We start from the raw sequence: 19,675 nt of genomic DNA, 5'->3' as shown, positions 1-19,675 counted from the left end.
CTATCCTTATTCTATAAATGGAAACCGATAAAGATAGATACTCTAAATATACAAATTACGTCTATGTCGTCAATGTAGACTATGACAGCTTATGCGCTCTACTATAATCTTTTATTTCCTTTCTGTGTTTATTTTTTTCATGACATGTGTGTCATTTTCCACTCTTTTTTTGATACAAGTTTTTTGCAATAAATCGTTAAATTCCACAAGAAGTATCTGCTTAAAGTGGTACTACTATTATAGTAGTTAGCTACCGTGTACCGTCCCAAGTACCCACACCCGATCACATTTGTATAACGAAACGGAAACGGTGCAAAAACCTGATTAAACAAGAGGTCATTGCACACAGAATAAGCATTAAATCCAGCATTTTCAGCCTTTAAAGTGGTTACAGAGAGTTCACTTCCCGAGAATGTGAACAGTCTCAGAAAATGGCATTTCTTTGTCCAGTGCGAATAAGACGTGGTAAAAAGAAAAAAGGTAAAAAACCTTCCTGAAACCAAGTGGGGGTAGCAGTAGCAATTGACCTCAATTAAAAGCTTTTAAGGCTAATCCCTTCTTTACATACAAATTAAGTTGTGCATGTCTTATTCAGACAGGTGCTGGGACTTCTTTGCTCACCATTGAGCCTTCTAAGTCAGTACTTATTAGAATCCTTAAAAAACACTAATTATTTTGCAAATTCAGCTTCAAGTGTAGACCTCGAAAAGGACCTCAGTCGGGCCAGCAATGGGGTCACTCCAGGCATGGGCAGAATCACTGGGTCAGCCAGTATAGAAACTCTTGTTAGAGTGGGAATCGAGAAGGAACATGGACTCTCACCAGACTCAAAAATGGTGGTCCTGCATGACTTTACGCCTTGTGTTGATGATGAGTTGGAAGTGAAAAGAGGACAGGTTAGTTCAGGTTAGATGGTTAGAATACATGATAATTAACTTATAATCTCACACTAATATGCTTATCATTATTTAATAAATATTTTCTCTCTACAACACAAACCTTATGTATTTTCAGATTGTCAATATATTGTATAGAGAAAATGACTGGGTTTACGTTATATCTCCAGACACTAGACAGGAGGGCTTCATCCCTTTCTCCTATTGCACGCCATATAATAACCATCTAGCTGAAATGGCCATAAAAAAGAAACTTCCACGAAACGCCCATGTAACCTCGGGAGATAGCTCAGACACCAATCTTGACTGGTAACTCTGCTACTTTTAGACATAAATTTATTTCATGTTCAAACATAATTCAGTGAAGCAGTCGGATTGGATAATAGCGACTGTGACTCTTTAGGAAAAGCTAAACAAGAAACTGGGGCTGTAAGTCCTGTTAGTATTCATTCAGAGCCTGATATGATTCCATTCTCAAAAGACCCCTCAGGAAGATACATTGTACTCTATACATTTATTGCTAGGGATGAGAATGATGTCTCTGTTGAAAGAGGAGAATTTGTGACTGGTAAGTGTTAGTTTTAAAAAAAATTTATTTAATTATTAAAATAGAAGGTTTGTTGCAGTTTTGAATAGGGAAGATCCAGACTGGTACTGGATAGTGAGGAGTGATGGACAAGAAGGTTTCATTCCTTCAGGATTTGTGTATCCTGCTGATAATGTGATACAAGGTAGAGTTGATTTTATGTCTACCCCACAAAACTATATTTCTTTCTACCAGGCAACTTAAACCCACAAAATCAACAAGGCTTGAGTAGCCTACAAAACCAAGGAGCGACGCACGTTCTCACCTCCTCCAGTGCGGATGATCTGAGGTACCATGGTACTGAACTAGTTATGCTATATGACTACAAAGCTCAAGCACCCGATGATTTGACTGTTAGACGAGGAGACTGGATTTACGCAGATTTGAACAATCAAACCGTGGATGGTTGGTTATGGGCCTACGCTCCTAAAACGAGGAAATACGGTTTTATTCCTAAAGCCTATGCTCGGCCACCTGCCATGACTAGTTTGTAACTTACAGTCGTCGTGTTTTTGTTTAGATGAGGAAAAAGAAGATTTTGTGTGAATGGTAAACCCGTTCGATAAATTCTGGATGAAGTGGCGAAGGAGTAAAATTTCTTAAAACTTGCGGGAAACTTCAATATTTTTTTTATCTGACATTAAATAACTATAACTCATAAATACTTAGTGAATGTTACTTTAGAGCATGAGAATTTTGCGTTGCAAGTTAAAATTCAATGAGCAGTTTTGATGAAGTGGCAATAGTGCAATGTTTAGTTTATGTAAAACCTCACTGAAACAAATATTTTTCGTTCATAATTGTAATTTATAAAGCCTTATTGAATCCTACTTTAGAACATGAAGACTGCAGTGTAACTAAATTTTTTTGGCTATTTTAATGAAATGACAAAATAATATTTTTTATAAATTTTCACTGTTTTAAATATTTTTCTTCTGTGACATTAAATAATTGTGTTTGTTATAAACGCTTATTGAATGATACTTAATGAGCATGAGGATTTTTCGTTATCGGTTAATTCGTTTTCTAATTTTTTTTCAAGCGAAGACACGTTTTGTTACATTTTGTAACGCTTAAGGCTTTTTTAGACCATGAGGGTATTACGTCGTAGGTAAATTCTCGTGGCAGTTATTAATGAAATGATTAATGAGTGGTTCTTTTAATTTTGCTCAAAACCACATTGTTTCAAATATTTTTTCTTGATTTGATACTTTAGAGCCGTATAAATGGTGGATCACATTTTGGGGAGCAACAGAGACTTTTTTCAATCTCAATTTTGTTCCTCCGTGAGAAGAAATTTCTCTTAGAGCCCATACAAATTGCCATGCTCAATAGAACTTAAATTTAAGAAAATTGCAATAATACATTACATAATGTTTAGGTTATTTTTGTAAACTTTACTAAATACGTCGAAATATAAACATGGACAAAATATAAAACTAGTTTTAGTCCAAAACCTGAAACACGCTCTTCAATCTTCGATAGTGACAAAATGCGCGTTAAAATGAATAAAATTTAATTTTGTGCTGCTGCCAAAAAACCTAATTTATAAACTCAAGATATATAGTTATTTTCCTCCCACGAAATTTGCAATAAAATCGTTTTATCGGGGAGGTCTTTTAAATATAGGTTAACTGGCCCTGTCAGTGACTTTTCGGTTTATTTATAAATTCGTGCCAATAATATTCGAGTTCTCTAATGGTCCAAGCACTGAAAGTGGTGTGTGTCATACAGATGTCTTAATATTTTTAGCACGTTTCCTTGTGTTTTTTTGTGAAATAATGAAGACAGAAAATAAAACTTTCTGCGCCTTAAAACACAGATCTTAGCAAGTAGGAATTCTTGAAAATTCTTCAAACTTCAAACAAATGGCAACAAGGCACCCTTCTTTTGTTTTACGATAAGCATAAAGTCAATTTTTAAAGTTGACTTCTTGGCGTGGTTGATGACTTTCCCAGAAGTGGCAAGACTAGAAAAGTTCAATTTCAAGCCCAGTATATACAACACAGGTATAACAATCGGCAGTTCACCACACCGGACCATTTTAAAAATTGACGTGTAGCCATTGATTGCATGACGTAATCAATTACAGGGCTACCAGTGTTGCCAAACTTTAAAGAACATTTTAGATTAAGGAAATTCAATTTTTATGAAAAATACATCGAAGAAAGCAAAAAAACAGAAGCCTTAACCTAAATTAAATTGATTTCCTATGACTTAAATATCTCCTGTCCCACAGCATGAATAAATCCAACGCATACTAAGCGCCAAAGCAAATTGTTATGTTTTTTCTGTCAAAATTAATTAGCTTGTTTGTTGCTACACATGTGCATCTTAACAAGGTGAGTCGGTAAATATGTAAACCAACAAAAAAATAGTCGCAAGCAAAAGTATTTCTCTTTGCCAAGAGGAACAAAATAGAATATAAAATGAATCTGTTTACTTCAAGTTCATTAGTATGGCCTAAAAATAAACATTTCAGACTCAGAAATTCGTATTTAAATGAACTAGAAAACACATTTTATAATATATAGTGCGGGCAAGTTCGGTTATTTTCAAACATTCGGCCGCTACAACGCGATTCAAGCCGCAGAAAAAAGTTATTTCGGAAATTGCGTTGGGTACTAAATTACCGCATTTTCCCAGACTAAACAACAAACATCCATTAGCATCAGTTTAATGGTTTAGAAGACGTTTAGAACAAATTGAAAATATCCAGAAATCGGAATAAAAATAGACACACATAGCGCTGAGGTGTCTAAAGACCGTTCAAATTGCACGAACCGCAAACGGGAGTGAACCGTATTGCGGATTGGTTGTGCCACTTGAAAACTAAGTTTCTGGTAAGTCCAACACAATTTTTTGGTCATTTATAATTTACTGGAGAAATCGTCACATATTTGTGAGAAATATAGAGCGCGTGCCAGCTGGACAATTAAATTGTTTATTGTTTGATTACTTCCATTTCTCGCTTTTTTACCCGCATCAATTCTTGCGACTTTCATCAATGCTCTATTAACACTTTGGAGTTTTTCGTCTTGCGAACTTAGAAAATAAGCGCCCGAAAACAGCAAAATTCTTTTCTAAGCAAAATTCTATTCTAAAACAATCTACTTTTTAACTTCAAAATCGAAAACAGACCTGAACCATATACGTTCTTCAAAAAGAAAAAATCCCTAGAAATAACCGCCTTGAGAGATTTAAACGTGTTATTGTTTAACTTGCAAGGCGAAAACCGAAATTGAAAAATCTTTAATTGTTGGCAGCCGTCCAGAAATTCCCGGTCATTACTCAGATGAAACCGAATTTCACGAAAACAAGTTTATTTTGAAACTTGCAAGCAGGTATTTTAATTTACTTGCAACACCAGAGAGGCACGCGGTCGTTCTTTTTTCATTTATAATTCAAAAGAATAGCTGCACAATTTCTTGCAGGAATAAACCAACATGGCAGGAGCTAACACAAGTGAAGGAAAAAGCTTGATAACGACGTACATGATCCTGATAGCACTTCTATTAGTTCTATGGGCGCTTTACTCCGGCATGTTGTAGATTAATATATGTGGTAAGTACCATCTTAATTAATAACAATCGATGGACGCAATAAACATCACTAAAATAATTATTATAAATACCTCAAAGTTGAAATCGTTCCACTGACTTCACACCCATTTTTCATTTGGCAGTCAGTGGCGAGCCCAAAATAATTTAGAAGGCGTCCACAGACTGTAATCGGAACGCTCCTAAACATTTCATTAATGTGCGTTCTCTGTTCTTTGCCAAACAAATTATTTGGCAATTTTATCCAAACACGTTTCCAGAAATTTCTCAGTTTCCCTGTAATTAAAATTTGTTTCAGATCAATCAACTTACATCCCATGGACCTCATCTGAAACCTCACCAAAAATTAAACCATGACAGTATCGTGCATAAAGAATGAATGTGGCGGCCACGGTGTATCATCGCTTCTCATCGTCGACTTTTCGTCGATTGTTCGTCGAGTGTGGATGAAAAGTTTGTATTTTTATAAGTATTCAAGACATTTAATTAAGAGGAAGTAAATAAAATCTGATGTTTATTAAAAATAAATACGTTTAAAAATTACTGTTGCTTACGCACTTGAGATGAGGAATTATAAAAAAAAAAAGTTTTCGACTGACAACCTCATTTATTCCTGTTAACAAGCTCTTATATCACAGATAGGTGCGTCAACGCACCATTTCCTCACTTAAGGAAATTGTTCTGCACCACATACCTTACGCACTGTAGTAACAAATTCCTTTCGTGCCTAATTTCACTTTCAAGCAACTTTTCCAGCAGTGTCACTCTGCGTCTTTTAAATTTGTTATGAGGAAAATTATCCACTCTTTGCGGTTCCTCAGAGGCATTATTATAACTGCGTTTCTTCCCAATCCCCTGCCTATGTTGCATTTTTTTCCTTTTCATTTTTGCCTGTGTTGTTTGCACTATTTGCTCAGTTGGTTCAGATTTCTTCTCTATTTTCACCTCCTCCGGACATTCATCATCGCTCCCTACTTTACAAACTCTCTCCTGTTCTTTCACTACTTCCTTTTTCGCGTTAACTACAGCATCCACATCACTATCGTTGTCAGAATCATATGCCGCCATCAAAGAGGTCAAAGAATTATTGACTTTAAGGTCAGTTGTTTTTGAACGATTCTCATTTTGCCATTCTTCCTCCAAATCGCTTATAACGTCCACTTCTTCGGTTTTAGACGGATTAGAGAATAATTGAGAGGTCCCTTTAAACGGGAACATACTTCCGTTCCAGTCGGCTTTCAAGTCAATGAGAGACATTTTGGGGGCTGCTCGAGGTTTCCGTTTCTTTCTCACTGGTTGGGAGGTAGAGGGGGAAAACTTGGAGCGTGGATTTGATTGTTTGGCAGTTGAGGTCACTGAAAGGAGAATAAGTAATAAAATAATTCGCCATTGGGTAAATTTGTACCATATAGACATAATAACAAGCTGACTCACTCGACTAGATGATATCAACGTTAGTAGCAGAAAAAAACAATATAAAGATTTTTTAAAGGCTTTCAAAGGTGCTCCCAGGCGATTTTACTACACCAATAATAATTATAATATACAGGGTGTCCCACAAGTGTTTCATTATATTTCAGTGAGTAATAGTACATTGAAAAATAATATGACTCCTCATATAAATCATATTCCAATAATGCTTCATTAAGAAGATACAGGGTGTTAAACTTTACTTAAAAAATCCAACTTTTATTGATATATTCAAAACCGTTTGAGATATGTAAGTGAAATTTGACACGTTTTGAGAGTTAATGTAGACGCATTTATTTATGCAAAAAGGCTATTTTTCATTTCACCAGTGGCGTGCGTACGGACACCACTCAGCACATTGTTAAAGAAAAAAATGGTGTGCCACTGCTTTTTATCAAAATAAAAATTATTTTTAGAAGTTTAATTTCATTTAGAAGAGAAATGCTCACTTGACTCTTTTTCGTCCGACGCATCGTTTGCCAGTAAAAAATTGAATACCGTCTACATGCACAAATAGTATGCATATCCGCAAGTTTAACTAATAATAACGATTAACTTAAATTCAGATAGCTGCTGTCAAGTACTTGACGTATTATGATATGCGTTGTTATGACTACCCTACAAATTAATGTATTGTCATTAAATAACAACTTTTTATAAATATTTTATTGAATGTATAATTTTTTTCAATTGTGTTAATTTGTTTAACTTAATAAATTAATTATAATGGCTCAATTTACATCAGCTGAACTTGCGGATATGCATCTTATTTACGGAATGGCAAATTGTAATGGCGAGCTAAATTATGTCTTGAACAAAATGGCCACCAATTTGAACAATTTCTGTAATATTACGGCAAATAAATAATATTTAAAACACACTTAATATTATTAAAACCATTTAGAGAATATCGTGCATGTAGACGGTATTCAATTTTTTACTGGCAAACGATGCGTCGGACGAAAAAGAGTCAAGTGAGTATTTCTCTTCTAAATGAAATTGAACTTCTAAAAATAATTTTTATTTTGATAAAAAGCAGTGGCACACCATTTTTTTCTTTAAAAATGTGCTGAGTGGTGTCCGTACGCACGCCACTGGTGAAATGAAAAATAGCCTTTTTGCATAAATAAATGCGTCTACATTAACTCTCAAAACGTGTCAAATTTCACTTACATATCTCAAACGGTTTTGAATATATCATTAAAAGTTGGATTTTTTAAGTAAAGTTTAACACCCTGTATCTTCTTAATGAAGCATTATTGGAATGTGGTTTATATGGGGAGTCATATTATTTTTCAATGTACTATTACCCACTGAAATATAATGAAACACTTGTGGGACACCCTGTATAACAATTATTCTCTGGTTCATATATTAACATTTTCGACAGTTTTCGTTGGTACAAAATGCCAATAAAAACACCTTTTTTGTTGACCGAGCTATCAATATTGAGGAAAATAATCCTTTATGTATGTCTGGTTGTCTTTACCAAAATCACCATATAAGCGATGTTTCATATGAAATCATATGATTTTAACAAAAATTCTGTGATCTTCTAACAGTAATTTTTTAAAATTTTATCCCACTATGCAATGATACCTTGAATTTTCAGTACACCTATCTATAGAGGGACTCAACAGTAACCTTAGACCTTTAAAGGAGATATTTCTAACATTAAAATTAAAAAAGTTTCTAACAATGGAGATCGGAAAATGGTTAATTGCCGAAATACAGGGTGTTAAAAGTTAAAAAATTGTTTTCAAACTTATTTTTGCATCTTCTAGAGTTCATAAGATTTTAATTTGAGGTGAGTTCTATCAACAATAACCAAGGTAGTCCATCAAGTAAATTCCCTGTCTCCAAAATTCCGTCAAATAAATCAATATCTAATTTGTCGTCGAGATGAAGACTCTCTTGAGAAAAAACAACACAAGTCCGCTCCAGACTTGGCTCAAATTTCCACCTTAACAATAGGACTCCCAAAAGCGAAAAATACAGTCCCAAAAAAAACTTACGCCTCCGTCAAAAGACTCTTCCATCTCAAATGCAACCTAGAATTCATCTGATGAAGCCCAAAAAACTGGAACAACCCTTCGTGAAACTAGATACAGAGGGAAATACAGTGCGGACTTGTCAAACTTACGATTGGGTGTGTGTGAGAATTTAGCTATCTTCTAATGAAAATTTGAATGAATAATGTAAACTTTGTTTAGCTAAGAACAACAATTGAATCACCCTGTATATTGTTCTGAAATATTCAGAATTAACGAATCCACGTTGACACTACTGGATCCGATATGTAATACAGGTAACGACGACCCAAACAACAATTATGTCCAAAAAGTATGAATTTGTGTAAGAAAATTATGCAAAAATCAGCATATAAGTGCCAAATTATTAACTTTGAGTGTAAATGTGCATTGTAAAGTTTAACCTCAAGCTAGTTTCCATACAAACAAAGAATCTGATTAATATTAAGGCTATATTTCAACGTTTCTGCAGAAATCAGCTTGGAGTTAAAGATACTGACTCATTAAAAATTTCGCTCTAATGCAATAAGTTTTTAATCTCAGGTCTGAAATTACGTCCAGGCGCTAGGGGAGCAAATTCGCATAGTGGGAGCAAATCCCTATTTTAGAGAACAGTTTTTTTTAATAAGGAATCTAAACTAAATTAACAAAAACAACTCACATCTAAATTTATCCTTGCCAAATTTGTTAGGATTTTTTGCTATCCTGACCCCCTTCTTCAACAACTCTTCCTGTAGCTCATATCTCTTCTCAATGTTCTCCCTACTAGGAAAGTTCTTTTTTCGCGCCTCAATCCACTTGGCCACATCCTCGGGAGTGTCCAGCTTGATTTTGTTATACAAACCTACAACAAGAACACCTAGTTTACCCTCATACAAACCGACAACGCCTAATTTTACCAGTGGAGTGCTGCATTTGAATGTGCTTCTCTATAATTTTCTCGTGGGCAGTAAATTTGCAACCGTCCAAATTGCAGGTCCTGTGCTCAGACATGTGTTTGTCGAATTGATCTTTGGAGTTGAAGTCTCTTTCGCATGTGTCGCAAGAGTAGGAATCCTCCTCCTCATCATCATAACAATCTAATTCGTCTTCTGGATACACGTAGTCCTCCCAGTTTGCTGCGACACCCTGGAGTTTTTCAGTTAAATATGTTGAGAAAAGAAAACAGGATTCTTGGATCAGTTTCAATAGGTTTTACTTCCAGGAATCCTGCTTTATGAGACAGAAAGCGAAAAGGACGGAAACTAAACCTTAAAAACATGACTACCTATTTGAAAATACAGTTTTTCTTCTATTCGGAGAAAGAAAATTACAAAGACATTAAGGGCCAAACTGATTGGCCTTTGGCAAACTAGAAAAGGAAAGAAAAATGCTTTAAAAATAAATAAATAGTGGTAACTTACGGGCGTATTTTAAAACTCCTGTCTACCAAGAAAACCTCTAGTTTCTTGATAGTAACTAGTCCTGAGATGAACTCCGGTCAAAGAAATTATTTTGACTAACGGAGTTTCATGGTGAAAAAGTTTTCTTGAAATTGCTGGATATCCATAAAAGCATTTTTTCCTGAGTAGATTTAATTGTGACAAAAATCATCATACTCAGGAAAAACTAAGAGGAAACTGCTACAAATGCAGAAACAAAGAACACAAAACAACTAAGTGTCATATTTAAGTTTGGAATTTTTTGCGTTTACACAGGAATGGGTACGACGAATATAAAGTAATGAATTGGTTTTACATAAACAAAGGTACCATCTTTTAAATTTAGAATTTACCAGGGATTCCGACCCGGTAACCACAAAGGCGAAAAACATTTTGCTAATGGTACACATGAAAAATATGTAGATGACCTAAATCTTCTAAAAGTATTTTGAAAAACAATGAAATTTTCAGTAGAAGAAACGTGTGCTGCAAAACTAGGGACGACTCCCGTCTCTACAAAATTGCACACCACCAACATCATTTTGAGTTTGACATACAGAATAGAATATTTGGCGCTTAATTAATCGATCCTTTCTTTTTAACCATTCCCTTTAAAACAGATTTAGAGAAAGCCTTGGATAATCTCTCGTTGGCTGTAACAGATAACTTGATTCCAGAACGGCGCACTGGCACATAATGAGAAGCCACTCTTTATATATGAAACTATTTTCTCATTTAACTAAGTCTATATCTATTGGTAAAGAGACCCCCATTATCTTATCGAGGACAAACTATATATAAATAATATACATATATATTATATATATATATATATATATATATATATATATGCACAAATATGCAAAGCAGATTGCTGCGTAAACGCTAAAAAGTCCAAACTCAAACTATTTCTCACAGAAAATAAATCTTCTATTCAATTAAACTAAGTTTGAAGTAAAAATTAATTCAATAAAAGTTTTTGACATAATTTTTTATTAAATATCTTTCCTAAATCTACATTTAATATTAAGAGGTACTTGGACGTACCAGAGTGGTACCACATTTACATAAATAATATGACAAATTCTCGAGCTCCAGCATTGAAAAATAAATTAAATCAAAAATGAAATTACACTGACTCGAACTCTATTTCAAGAACAACGAGAGCTTGAACTATTTACAGCTATGGTAGATAGGTATACACTTTTTCACAAACACTTTTTTTACATCTAGTCAAATGAGATTAGTCAGTTTGAAAGGTGACAAAAAACAGCAATTTGATTTGGCCAAATGGGGCTCTTAATATTGAGAGAGCCACTATTGTTGACTGCAGATTGAGACTTTTGATCTTATCTTTCAAAATTTTTGTTCATCTCGCCTTCTTTGGATACTGTTTAGTTTGTGCCCTGTAAAGATATCCAAGGGTTTTAATTTCTTCATGTTGAAGAAATTAGATATTAAGACAATTTTCAACTCTTGACAGCCAGAGAATTCTCTTTGAGTTGTCAGCGAGTCAAGGATCACTATTATAATGTCAAATTTTTTACTACTGAGTTTTAACTGATAATATTGATATTCCATAAGATCCTGAAAGTTACCAAAGAAATTTGACAAAATAGTTTTTCAAAGCAATTCAGCAATTTTCCCAAATGAAAACAGGAATATTGCTGAATGTTTTAATTATTTCTAAAGCGTTTTCTTCATGCAAAGCACATACTGGAAGAAAATATATTAGTTCAAAGAGTATCAAAAAAATTTTATTCAAGTATGGCTCTTATTTTATTCCCTTAAAACAACATTGTGTACTTGCAAAAACTTCTGAAACCAAAAAATTTTACATGAATAAGACACAATGTTCTGAAATGTGAGAAAACTTGATAGGCAGATTTTGAAGTCAAGTGAAAATCAAAATAGAGCTGAAAACCTATCCTTCTGGTTTAACACAAATTGGCAATAGAAGTTGCCATAAAATTAAATAAGTTGTAAATAGTTTATAGGCATTCCTCATCTATTCTCACTCACCTACCAATAGCCAGGGCTTCCTCAGACCACCATAATTTGAAAACTCAGATGGATAGGATTATGTTAAAGCAAAATAATAGTGAAACAAAAGCTGTAAAATCCACCTAATTCAAGTTTGTTCAATATGCCCTAAGGCATACAGACATAGAGATAAAAAATCATTAATGAGAAATACCTATAAGTTGACGTCTTCTGTATAATCAATAGGTGCCGTAGTTCGCTTAAACTTATTCTCGGGCAACAGCTGTGGAATACGCACCTCGGGCTGCCCCACATTTTCAGACTCGGCCTGTTGATACACCCTACTGCACTTTTCCCTCTGCTCCCTATATTTAGCCCAATCATCCTGACTTTGAGTATTTTTTGCCACAGCCAATAACTGATCTTTAGTATAAAATTCTGCCTTTATAGCATCAGTAACCCAAGATTTGGTCAGATCCACATTTTTAAGACTAGGCCTGTTTTTCTTTATGATTCTACCACCCCTAATGCCACCTCTCATTCCTCCTCTGGGGAAGCCTGGTTTCATGCCTCCACGCATACCTCCCCTAAATCCGCCCCTACCTAGAGGGGGACCAGCAGGGTGCATCATCATCATGGGTGGTGGTGGACGCATGCCGGGAGGTGGTGGTCTTATACCTGGTGGGGGTCTAAAGAAGTGGTGAGAAAAGCTTTTTAAACAAAAAATTTGCTTACCTCATTACTGATGGTGGCATGCCTCTCGGTCCTATACCCATCATACCACGGGGCGGTCCAGGCATGCCTCTCATACCCCCACGACCTCTCATAGGGGGTGGTGGTAATGGGGGTCTGGGGCCCCCCCTCATGCCCATTGGGCCTCCACGCATGGGCCGTCCTAATGGCCCCCCGCCGCCATTAATGGGGCCACCTCTACCTCGGCCACCTCGTTTCATGGGTCCGCCGCGACCAGGAGGACCACCACCACCTCGTCTTGCTCTACTACGACCAGCAGGTGCACCCATTATACGACAACACACACTTTTATACTTCTTTATACTAATGAAAATTGTTAAAGGACAATTCAAGAAACACCATAGAAAATTCGAAATGGCTTCTTTTTCGCTGTTAGGTTAGGTTTTTGTCGATTGAGGGCGCAAGTGTTCCGCACGTGTCAGCGAAGATGACCGAAAGTAAGAAATATGTTTTTATCTTTGTTATACAATGCACTAGATGAGGAAAGCCACATACAAAGAACAGTTCTATGATTGACATTTACGCCATTAAAAGAAAACATCGGTCAAGATTAAAAGGAAAAAGTCTTTGGCGGGAATTTTAAAAACTTCTCATTAAAATTTTTAATAACTTATAAGTTTAAACCTTATTTAACGTATTGTTATTAAAGTGTTCAAATAAAAAACCAAGTGTTATTCAACAGTTTGAAATTTGAAGGATATTTAAGTTTCTTCATTAAATTTCACAATCCGGATGATCATAACATCATCATATCATAAATCATAACCTTAAATTACCATCAAGTAAAAAATTGTATTCGCGAGCTTTGAAATTGAACCTTTTGACCACGAATTCACAGAAAAGTAATTTGTTTTTGTGCTTATTATAAAACCTTAAAGGGTAGGTAACAGTTAATATCTTCTTATAGCTATTAACTCCATGAAAAAGTACATTTGCAAACCGTTAAAAATTGAAGATTACTCAAAACCCATATGTCCCACATGTAACCCATATTTACCATATGGGAGAAATCGCATTACTCCTTAGTTTTTGTACCCTTAGTGCATATTGCACCCATTCCAATGTAGCAAATGTTTTGACATAAATCGGGACACAATCAACATTCATCCATTATCCCTAGATTACAGTAACTTGCCCTGCAAAACTGAAAATGAGTACCTCAATGTCTGCAAAAGAAGTGCGGAATGCATACATAAACTTCTTTAAAGAGAAAGACCATGTCTATCATCATTCTTCATCTACAATTCCACTAGACGATCCCACTTTGCTATTTGCCAATGCAGGCATGAATCAATTCAAACCAATTTTTTTGGGAACTGTGGACCCAAATAGCGATTTGTCCAAATTAGTCCGGGCAGTCAATACACAAAAGTGTATTCGTGCTGGTGGTAAGTTAGACAAAACTCTCAAAATCTATAGCTCAATTTCAAATAAATTGAACAGCACTTTAAATTCATATATACAGGGAAACACAACGATTTGGATGACGTTGGCAAAGATGTCTATCATCACACTTTTTTTGAAATGATGGGAAATTGGTCCTTTGGCGATTACTTCAAAAAGGAAATCTGTTCATGGGCTTGGGAATTTTTAACTCAAAAGCTTAAATTACCCGCAGACCGCATTTATGTTACTTATTTTGGAGGGGATCAAAAGGCTGGGCTAGAGCCTGATGATGAATGCAAACAGGTATATTATCATCAATACTCCCATTAATACATTATTTATATAAAGCACAAATTTATAGATTTGGCTTGATTTGGGTGTTACTCCATCACATGTAATTCCCGGATCAATGAAAGATAATTTCTGGGAAATGGGAGAGACTGGTCCATGCGGACCTTGTTCTGAACTTCATTTTGATCGAATTGGGGGTAGAGACGTACCCGAATTAGTTAATCAGGTTGGTTTACATACTAAGTTATAATTTTTTCACGACATAATTGCTTTGTTAAGGACGATCCAGACGTTTTGGAAATTTGGAATCTTGTGTTCATTCAATATAACAGAGAATCTGATGGCTCCTTGAAGTCTTTACCTAAAAAACATATTGATTGTGGTTTGGGATTGGAGAGATTAGTGTCTGTTATTCAAAACAAAAGGTTAAAGATATTTTCCAGTCAGATTTTTGGTTTAATTTTAATTGGAGTTTCTGGTTTAGATCTAATTATGATACTGATCTTTTTATGCCTATTTTTGATGCCATTCAGAAGGGAACAGGAGCGTTGCCTTATCAAGGTACTAAAAATGTAATATTGGGTTGTGTTTGCAAATCTAATATTTCTAATAATTAGGGAAAGTCGGGGAAGCCGACACTGAAGGCGTAGATATGGCTTACCGAGTCTTAGCTGATCATGCGAGAACTCTAACTATTGCTTTAGCTGACGGGGGAAATCCGGATAATACTGGAAGAGGGTAAGTGTAGCCATAATCTCACCTAATGGAATTTTTTCCTGATATAACACATAATTCATAATAGATACGTCTTAAGACGCATTCTCCGAAGAGCAGTAAGATATGCAACTGAAAAACTAAATGCCAAACCGGGCTTTTTTTCCACTTTAGTCCATACTGTGGTTGATGTTTTGGGAGATACTTTCCCAGAAGTAAAAAAAGATCCTCAATATATCATCGACACTATTAATGAAGAAGAAGCGCAGTTTTTGAAGACCTTAAGCAGAGGAAGAAATTTGCTTAACAGGCAAGGCTTTTCTGTTCAAATAAAATGTCCTAATATAAACTCGACTTTCTAGAACTATTGCAAGGTTGGGCGATTGTAAAGAAGTACCTGGAGATGTAGCCTGGAGACTCTACGACACCTACGGTTTTCCTGTGGATTTAACTTCACTAATGGCCGAGGAAAAGGGATTAAACGTTAATATGGTGGCCTATGAGGAAGCCAAAAAGCACGCGCAATTGATCTCTCAAGTATAAAAAAATTATAGTATATAAATAAATTAAATAGTTCCTATATAAGAGTGAGTTTTAACAGGGTAAAGGAGCAGGGGTTGCAGATACTATTAACTTGGACGTACATGCAATAACGGAATTGCAAAATCTTGGAATCCCACCAACTGATGATTCTCCTAAATACGATTATGAGGCAGGAGATAAATTAGATGTGGATTACAAGTTCGGCGCTTGTGAAGCTACGGTGATTGGATTGAGGTTCAGATACAATATTACTTAGTTTTTCAGTTAACCAAAATTGTTTTAAAGGTATAATAAGCAATTTGTCGATGAAATCACTTCAGGGCAGGAATGTGGGGTTTTACTAGATCGCACTAACTTTTATGCAGAGCAAGGAGGGCAGATTTACGACATTGGTATTTATTCCGCCAAATTTTCTTATATGTTCTTATATAATAAATTTGCTATTTGTTTATCTGAAGGTTATTTAGTGAAAATTGGGGATGATAGTGTGGAACTCTCAGTAAAGAATGTTCAAGTGCGCGGCGGATATATCATCCATATCGGCAATATTGAGGGCACTTTAAAGAAAGGAGATAAGGTGAGCTTGCATATTGACACTGAGAGAAGAAGGTTGGTAATGGGCAATCATACCGGCACGCATATACTGAACTACGCCCTCAGAAAAGTGCTCGGAACCGAAGCGGATCAAAGAGGGTCTTTGGTAGCTCCAGACCGATTAAGGTAAATATTTTCTCTTTAAAGATTTAATAACAATAATAATAACAGCGAAATAATCAGCATAGAATTTTTGGCAATCTATTAATTAAACCATCAAAGCACATTATGGATAGCTAAACCGCTACACCTACTGATCACCATAGTTCACGCTGGTCTGCTTTAACATAAATATGTGTTTTAGATTTGATTTCACCAATAAGGGAGCTATGTCTGTAACTCAAGTGAAAGACGCTGAGCAAGCAACTAAAGACCTTATTGGCAAAAATGGTAAAGTATTTGCTAAAGAATCTAATTTGGCAACTGCGAAAACTATCAGAGGCTTACGTGCTGTTTTCGAGGAAACTTACCCGGATCCTGTAAGGATTGTTTCTGTGGGCATTCCCGTTGAGGATCTGGAAAAAGATCCCTTTGGCCCTGCCGGAGATTCTACTTCTATCGAATTTTGCGGAGGAACCCATGTTAAATATGCGGGTAATAAAAACAACCTTTAGTGAATCATTGCGGAGGTTTTATAAGCTGTTTTGTCAAGGCCATATCGGCGATTTCGTTATAAGCAGCGAAGAAGCAATAGCCAAAGGAATTCGCAGGATTGTCGCTCTAACTGGGCCCGAAGCTACGAAAGCTTTGAAACGAAATGAAGTCCTTGAAAACAGGTAAAACTCCACAACAGGTAAAAAGGCGATACTAAGTAAGATAATTCTCAGATTAAACGAAATAAAGTCGTCCATAGAAGCTGACAAAGACGGGTCAAAATCCAAAGAAATCGTCAAGAGAATTGTGGAATTAACCGATGAAGTTTCGCAGGCGGTGGTTCCTTATTGGAAAAAAGAAGAAATCAGAAACAGCCTCAAAACATTGAAGAAAAACTTGGACGATAAAGACCGCGCGACCAAGGCTGAAATTGCAAACAAAGTAGTGGATGAAATTAAGGAATTCATCAAGGAGCACCCGGATTTGCCCATTTTGGTGAAAGAACTAAAGGCGTTTAGCAATACCAAGGCTTTAGATACCGCCCTAAAGCAAGTAAATGCTAAGAAAAATGATCTAAACAGGTGCTTTTTTACTGTAAATTGCCTCTTTAGGTCCGCACTTTAAGCCCAGCAACTGCAGCCCTTTTCGTCTCGGTTGATGTAGATTCGAAAAAGATTTTCTGCCTGTCTTCAGTACCTAAACAAGCCATTGACAAAGGATTGAAGGCCAATGAGTGGGTGCAAACAGTGGCTCAGAAAATTGGTGGGAAAGGTGGCGGCAAACCCGATTCTGCTCAAGCCAGTGGCTCAAACTCGGTTGCAGTGGGCGAGATCTTGGACTTGGCCAAGAAATTTGCCGACAGCAAGTTGGTTTAATATGAAATTTAACAAATTATTTCAATGGTAATTTGTCTAAAACAAAGCCTTAAACCATTATTCTGATTTTAGCAATATTTTTAGTTATTCTAGTTTGACGAGTATTGCATTTTTTATTCATTTAGCATAAGTGAAAATTGTGTTTTCTATTTATTATAATATGGATTTTCAACAAATATAAGTGTTTTGTTACCTACACTACTCGTCACTGATTATCACCCCCATCTTCTTCCAAAGCTTTTTGTCTATCATAAAGAATTTTAATCTCCCTCAATAACTCCTCAATATTTTCCCCAGTTTTAGCACTAACTGCAATAACTGGTATCGTAGTTTTATTTCTCAATAATTCAACATTTTCCCAGGCTCCTGGCAAATCGACCTTATTCGCTGCAATTAAATGCGGTCTTTCCATCATTTTAACGTTAAATTCGGATATCTCATGCTGCAATGTTTCTAGGTAGGTCCAGGGTTCGTCTAGCGAGACGTCTAGTATATATAGCAGAGCCAAGCATCTTTCTGCATGTCTTAAAAACTGAATTCCCAGACCTTTGTTTTTGTGGGAGTCCGGTATTAATCCGGGCAAATCAGCAACTAAAAATCGATTTGTTCACAAATTTTCGGATTCAATAATTAACTTAAAATGTACCTGCAACTTGCTCAAAATCATCATACTCTACAATTCCCAAATTCGGTCGCAGGGTTGTAAAAGGGTAAGGAGCTACTTTGGGCCTAGCTCTAGATATTGCCCTTAACAGAGTGCTTTTTCCAGCATTAGGGAAACCTATCTGGTTGTTCCACCTTATGAATATTTCTTTTCATTTGAGTTAACGCACTTACTAATCCCATGTGAGCCATACTTCTAATTTCAATAAGATATTGCAAGTCCTCTCCTATGGCCCCAAATTCACATATTTGAGGAACTTGCTCTGTGTCTGTGGTAAAGAAGTGATTACCTTTACCCCCAGCACCACCTTTAAAACCATTTTAAAATTGTTATTTACTTTATGATCTTTTTTGCCTTTAACTTGCCTCTAGCAGCTATATACATGTGCCCTTCTTTACAGAGATCCCCCACAACTTTTCCTTTATCATTTTTAATCACAGTCCCTACAGGAACATTTAAAATCAAGTGCTCAGCACATTTACCATGACAATCCTTATTTCGACCTATAATAAAAATTAGTCTTTTAGATACTATCACTTCATATCTTTTTGTGCTAGCAAAGCCATGCAAGCAAGATCTTGATCAGTGGTCATAATTTGATCATCAAGCACTTCCAAGTCCTCAAATAGAAAAAAGCAGATGCAGTATGTAATGTGCTTAATATACCAGATTCTCCATGATTTGCTTTGGCTACTGAAGGCAATAGGTGCAAGTCATTTACATTAGCGCTGGCCTGAAATATTACGTGTCCCCCATGGCCTCCATCTCCCCCGTCAGGGCCTGCATGTTCATTACTCCATACAGAGAGGAATGAAATACATCCATCACCTCCTTTTCCACCGACCACTTGAAGTGACTTAGAGTCAATGAAGTTTTGGAACTATGGAAAGACAAAATTGGATATAAGGCAAGGAAAATCAATATTAGAGTCAAAATTACAGCTATCTTGTACAAAATTCCACAAAATCTACAATAATTTCCTATTCACGTACAAACTTACAGAATTTCCTACTGCTTTTGCTTTCTTAGGGGCCACGGAACGGGCCACCTTTTGCGAATACCTCGCAACCCCCTGTATGAGGTTTGTTTTAAATAAGTTATTTAACATTTCACTTTAAACTCATTATGATTTTAAAAATGAGTATAAAACGAATTTAAAAAATCAGAAAATTTGTATGCAAGCAAAAGTTTGGTTAGGTGCACCTTCATTTGTATTAACATATAACCTTATGAACGTCACTTAATATTCTTCTCCTTTTCCTGCAGGCCTTTAGAGCAATGAAAACGACAAAGAAAACTAGTGTAACGTCATTTC

General features: G+C 35.8%; 4 protein-coding genes and 1 long non-coding RNA gene across 5 annotated transcripts; 3 read left to right on the top strand and 2 right to left on the bottom strand.

The window, feature by feature from the left end:
• Positions 1-155: 155 nt before the first annotated feature.
• Positions 156-2,915, top strand: Dlish (Dachs ligand with SH3s). The gene is made up of 6 exons (XM_066406548.1): positions 156-480; positions 688-896; positions 1,015-1,205; positions 1,259-1,464; positions 1,523-1,627; positions 1,678-2,915. Exons 1-6 carry the CDS (start codon positions 432-434, stop codon positions 1,974-1,976), a joined length of 1,059 nt encoding a protein of 352 aa, XP_066262645.1. The 5' UTR covers positions 156-431; the 3' UTR covers positions 1,977-2,915.
• A 1,257-nt stretch (positions 2,916-4,172) lies between these two features.
• LOC136420168 (uncharacterized) lies at positions 4,173-5,583 on the top strand. Its single transcript, XR_010753160.1, has 3 exons — positions 4,173-4,325; positions 4,917-5,046; positions 5,341-5,583. It is a non-coding gene; the product is annotated as an uncharacterized lncRNA (long non-coding RNA).
• On the bottom strand, positions 5,544-13,035 carry LOC136420154 (FMR1-interacting protein NUFIP1-like). The gene is made up of 5 exons (XM_066406965.1): positions 12,682-13,035; positions 12,245-12,635; positions 9,442-9,670; positions 9,204-9,386; positions 5,544-6,397 (listed from the first exon to the last, which is right to left on the bottom strand). The coding sequence occupies exons 1-5, from the start codon at positions 12,966-12,968 to the stop codon at positions 5,706-5,708; spliced, it is 1,782 nt and encodes a 593-aa protein (XP_066263062.1). The 5' UTR covers positions 12,969-13,035; the 3' UTR covers positions 5,544-5,705.
• Positions 13,036-13,480: 445 nt separating this feature from the next.
• On the top strand, positions 13,481-17,853 carry AlaRS (alanine--tRNA ligase, cytoplasmic). Its single transcript, XM_066406957.1, has 16 exons — positions 13,481-13,578; positions 13,820-14,087; positions 14,165-14,388; positions 14,447-14,602; positions 14,656-14,801; positions 14,861-14,937; positions 14,994-15,114; positions 15,179-15,400; positions 15,453-15,627; positions 15,692-15,867; positions 15,919-16,025; positions 16,092-16,353; positions 16,532-16,821; positions 16,880-17,003; positions 17,055-17,373; positions 17,433-17,853. The coding sequence occupies exons 2-16, from the start codon at positions 13,850-13,852 to the stop codon at positions 17,694-17,696; spliced, it is 2,901 nt and encodes a 966-aa protein (XP_066263054.1). The 5' UTR covers positions 13,481-13,578; positions 13,820-13,849; the 3' UTR covers positions 17,697-17,853.
• Positions 17,763-19,518, bottom strand: LOC136420163 (mitochondrial ribosome-associated GTPase 2). The gene is made up of 6 exons (XM_066406982.1): positions 19,361-19,518; positions 19,027-19,240; positions 18,726-18,863; positions 18,534-18,667; positions 18,343-18,481; positions 17,763-18,287 (listed from the first exon to the last, which is right to left on the bottom strand). Exons 1-6 carry the CDS (start codon positions 19,466-19,468, stop codon positions 17,902-17,904), a joined length of 1,119 nt encoding a protein of 372 aa, XP_066263079.1. The 5' UTR covers positions 19,469-19,518; the 3' UTR covers positions 17,763-17,901.
• Positions 19,519-19,675: the final 157 nt, after the last annotated feature.

This window comes from Euwallacea similis, chromosome 3 (genome assembly GCF_039881205.1).
Source record: "Euwallacea similis isolate ESF13 chromosome 3, ESF131.1, whole genome shotgun sequence".
Taxonomy (NCBI): domain Eukaryota; kingdom Metazoa; phylum Arthropoda; class Insecta; order Coleoptera; family Curculionidae; genus Euwallacea; species Euwallacea similis.
Note: the sequence above shows the minus strand (reverse complement) of the source record. Positions and strands in the feature narration are given on the sequence as shown.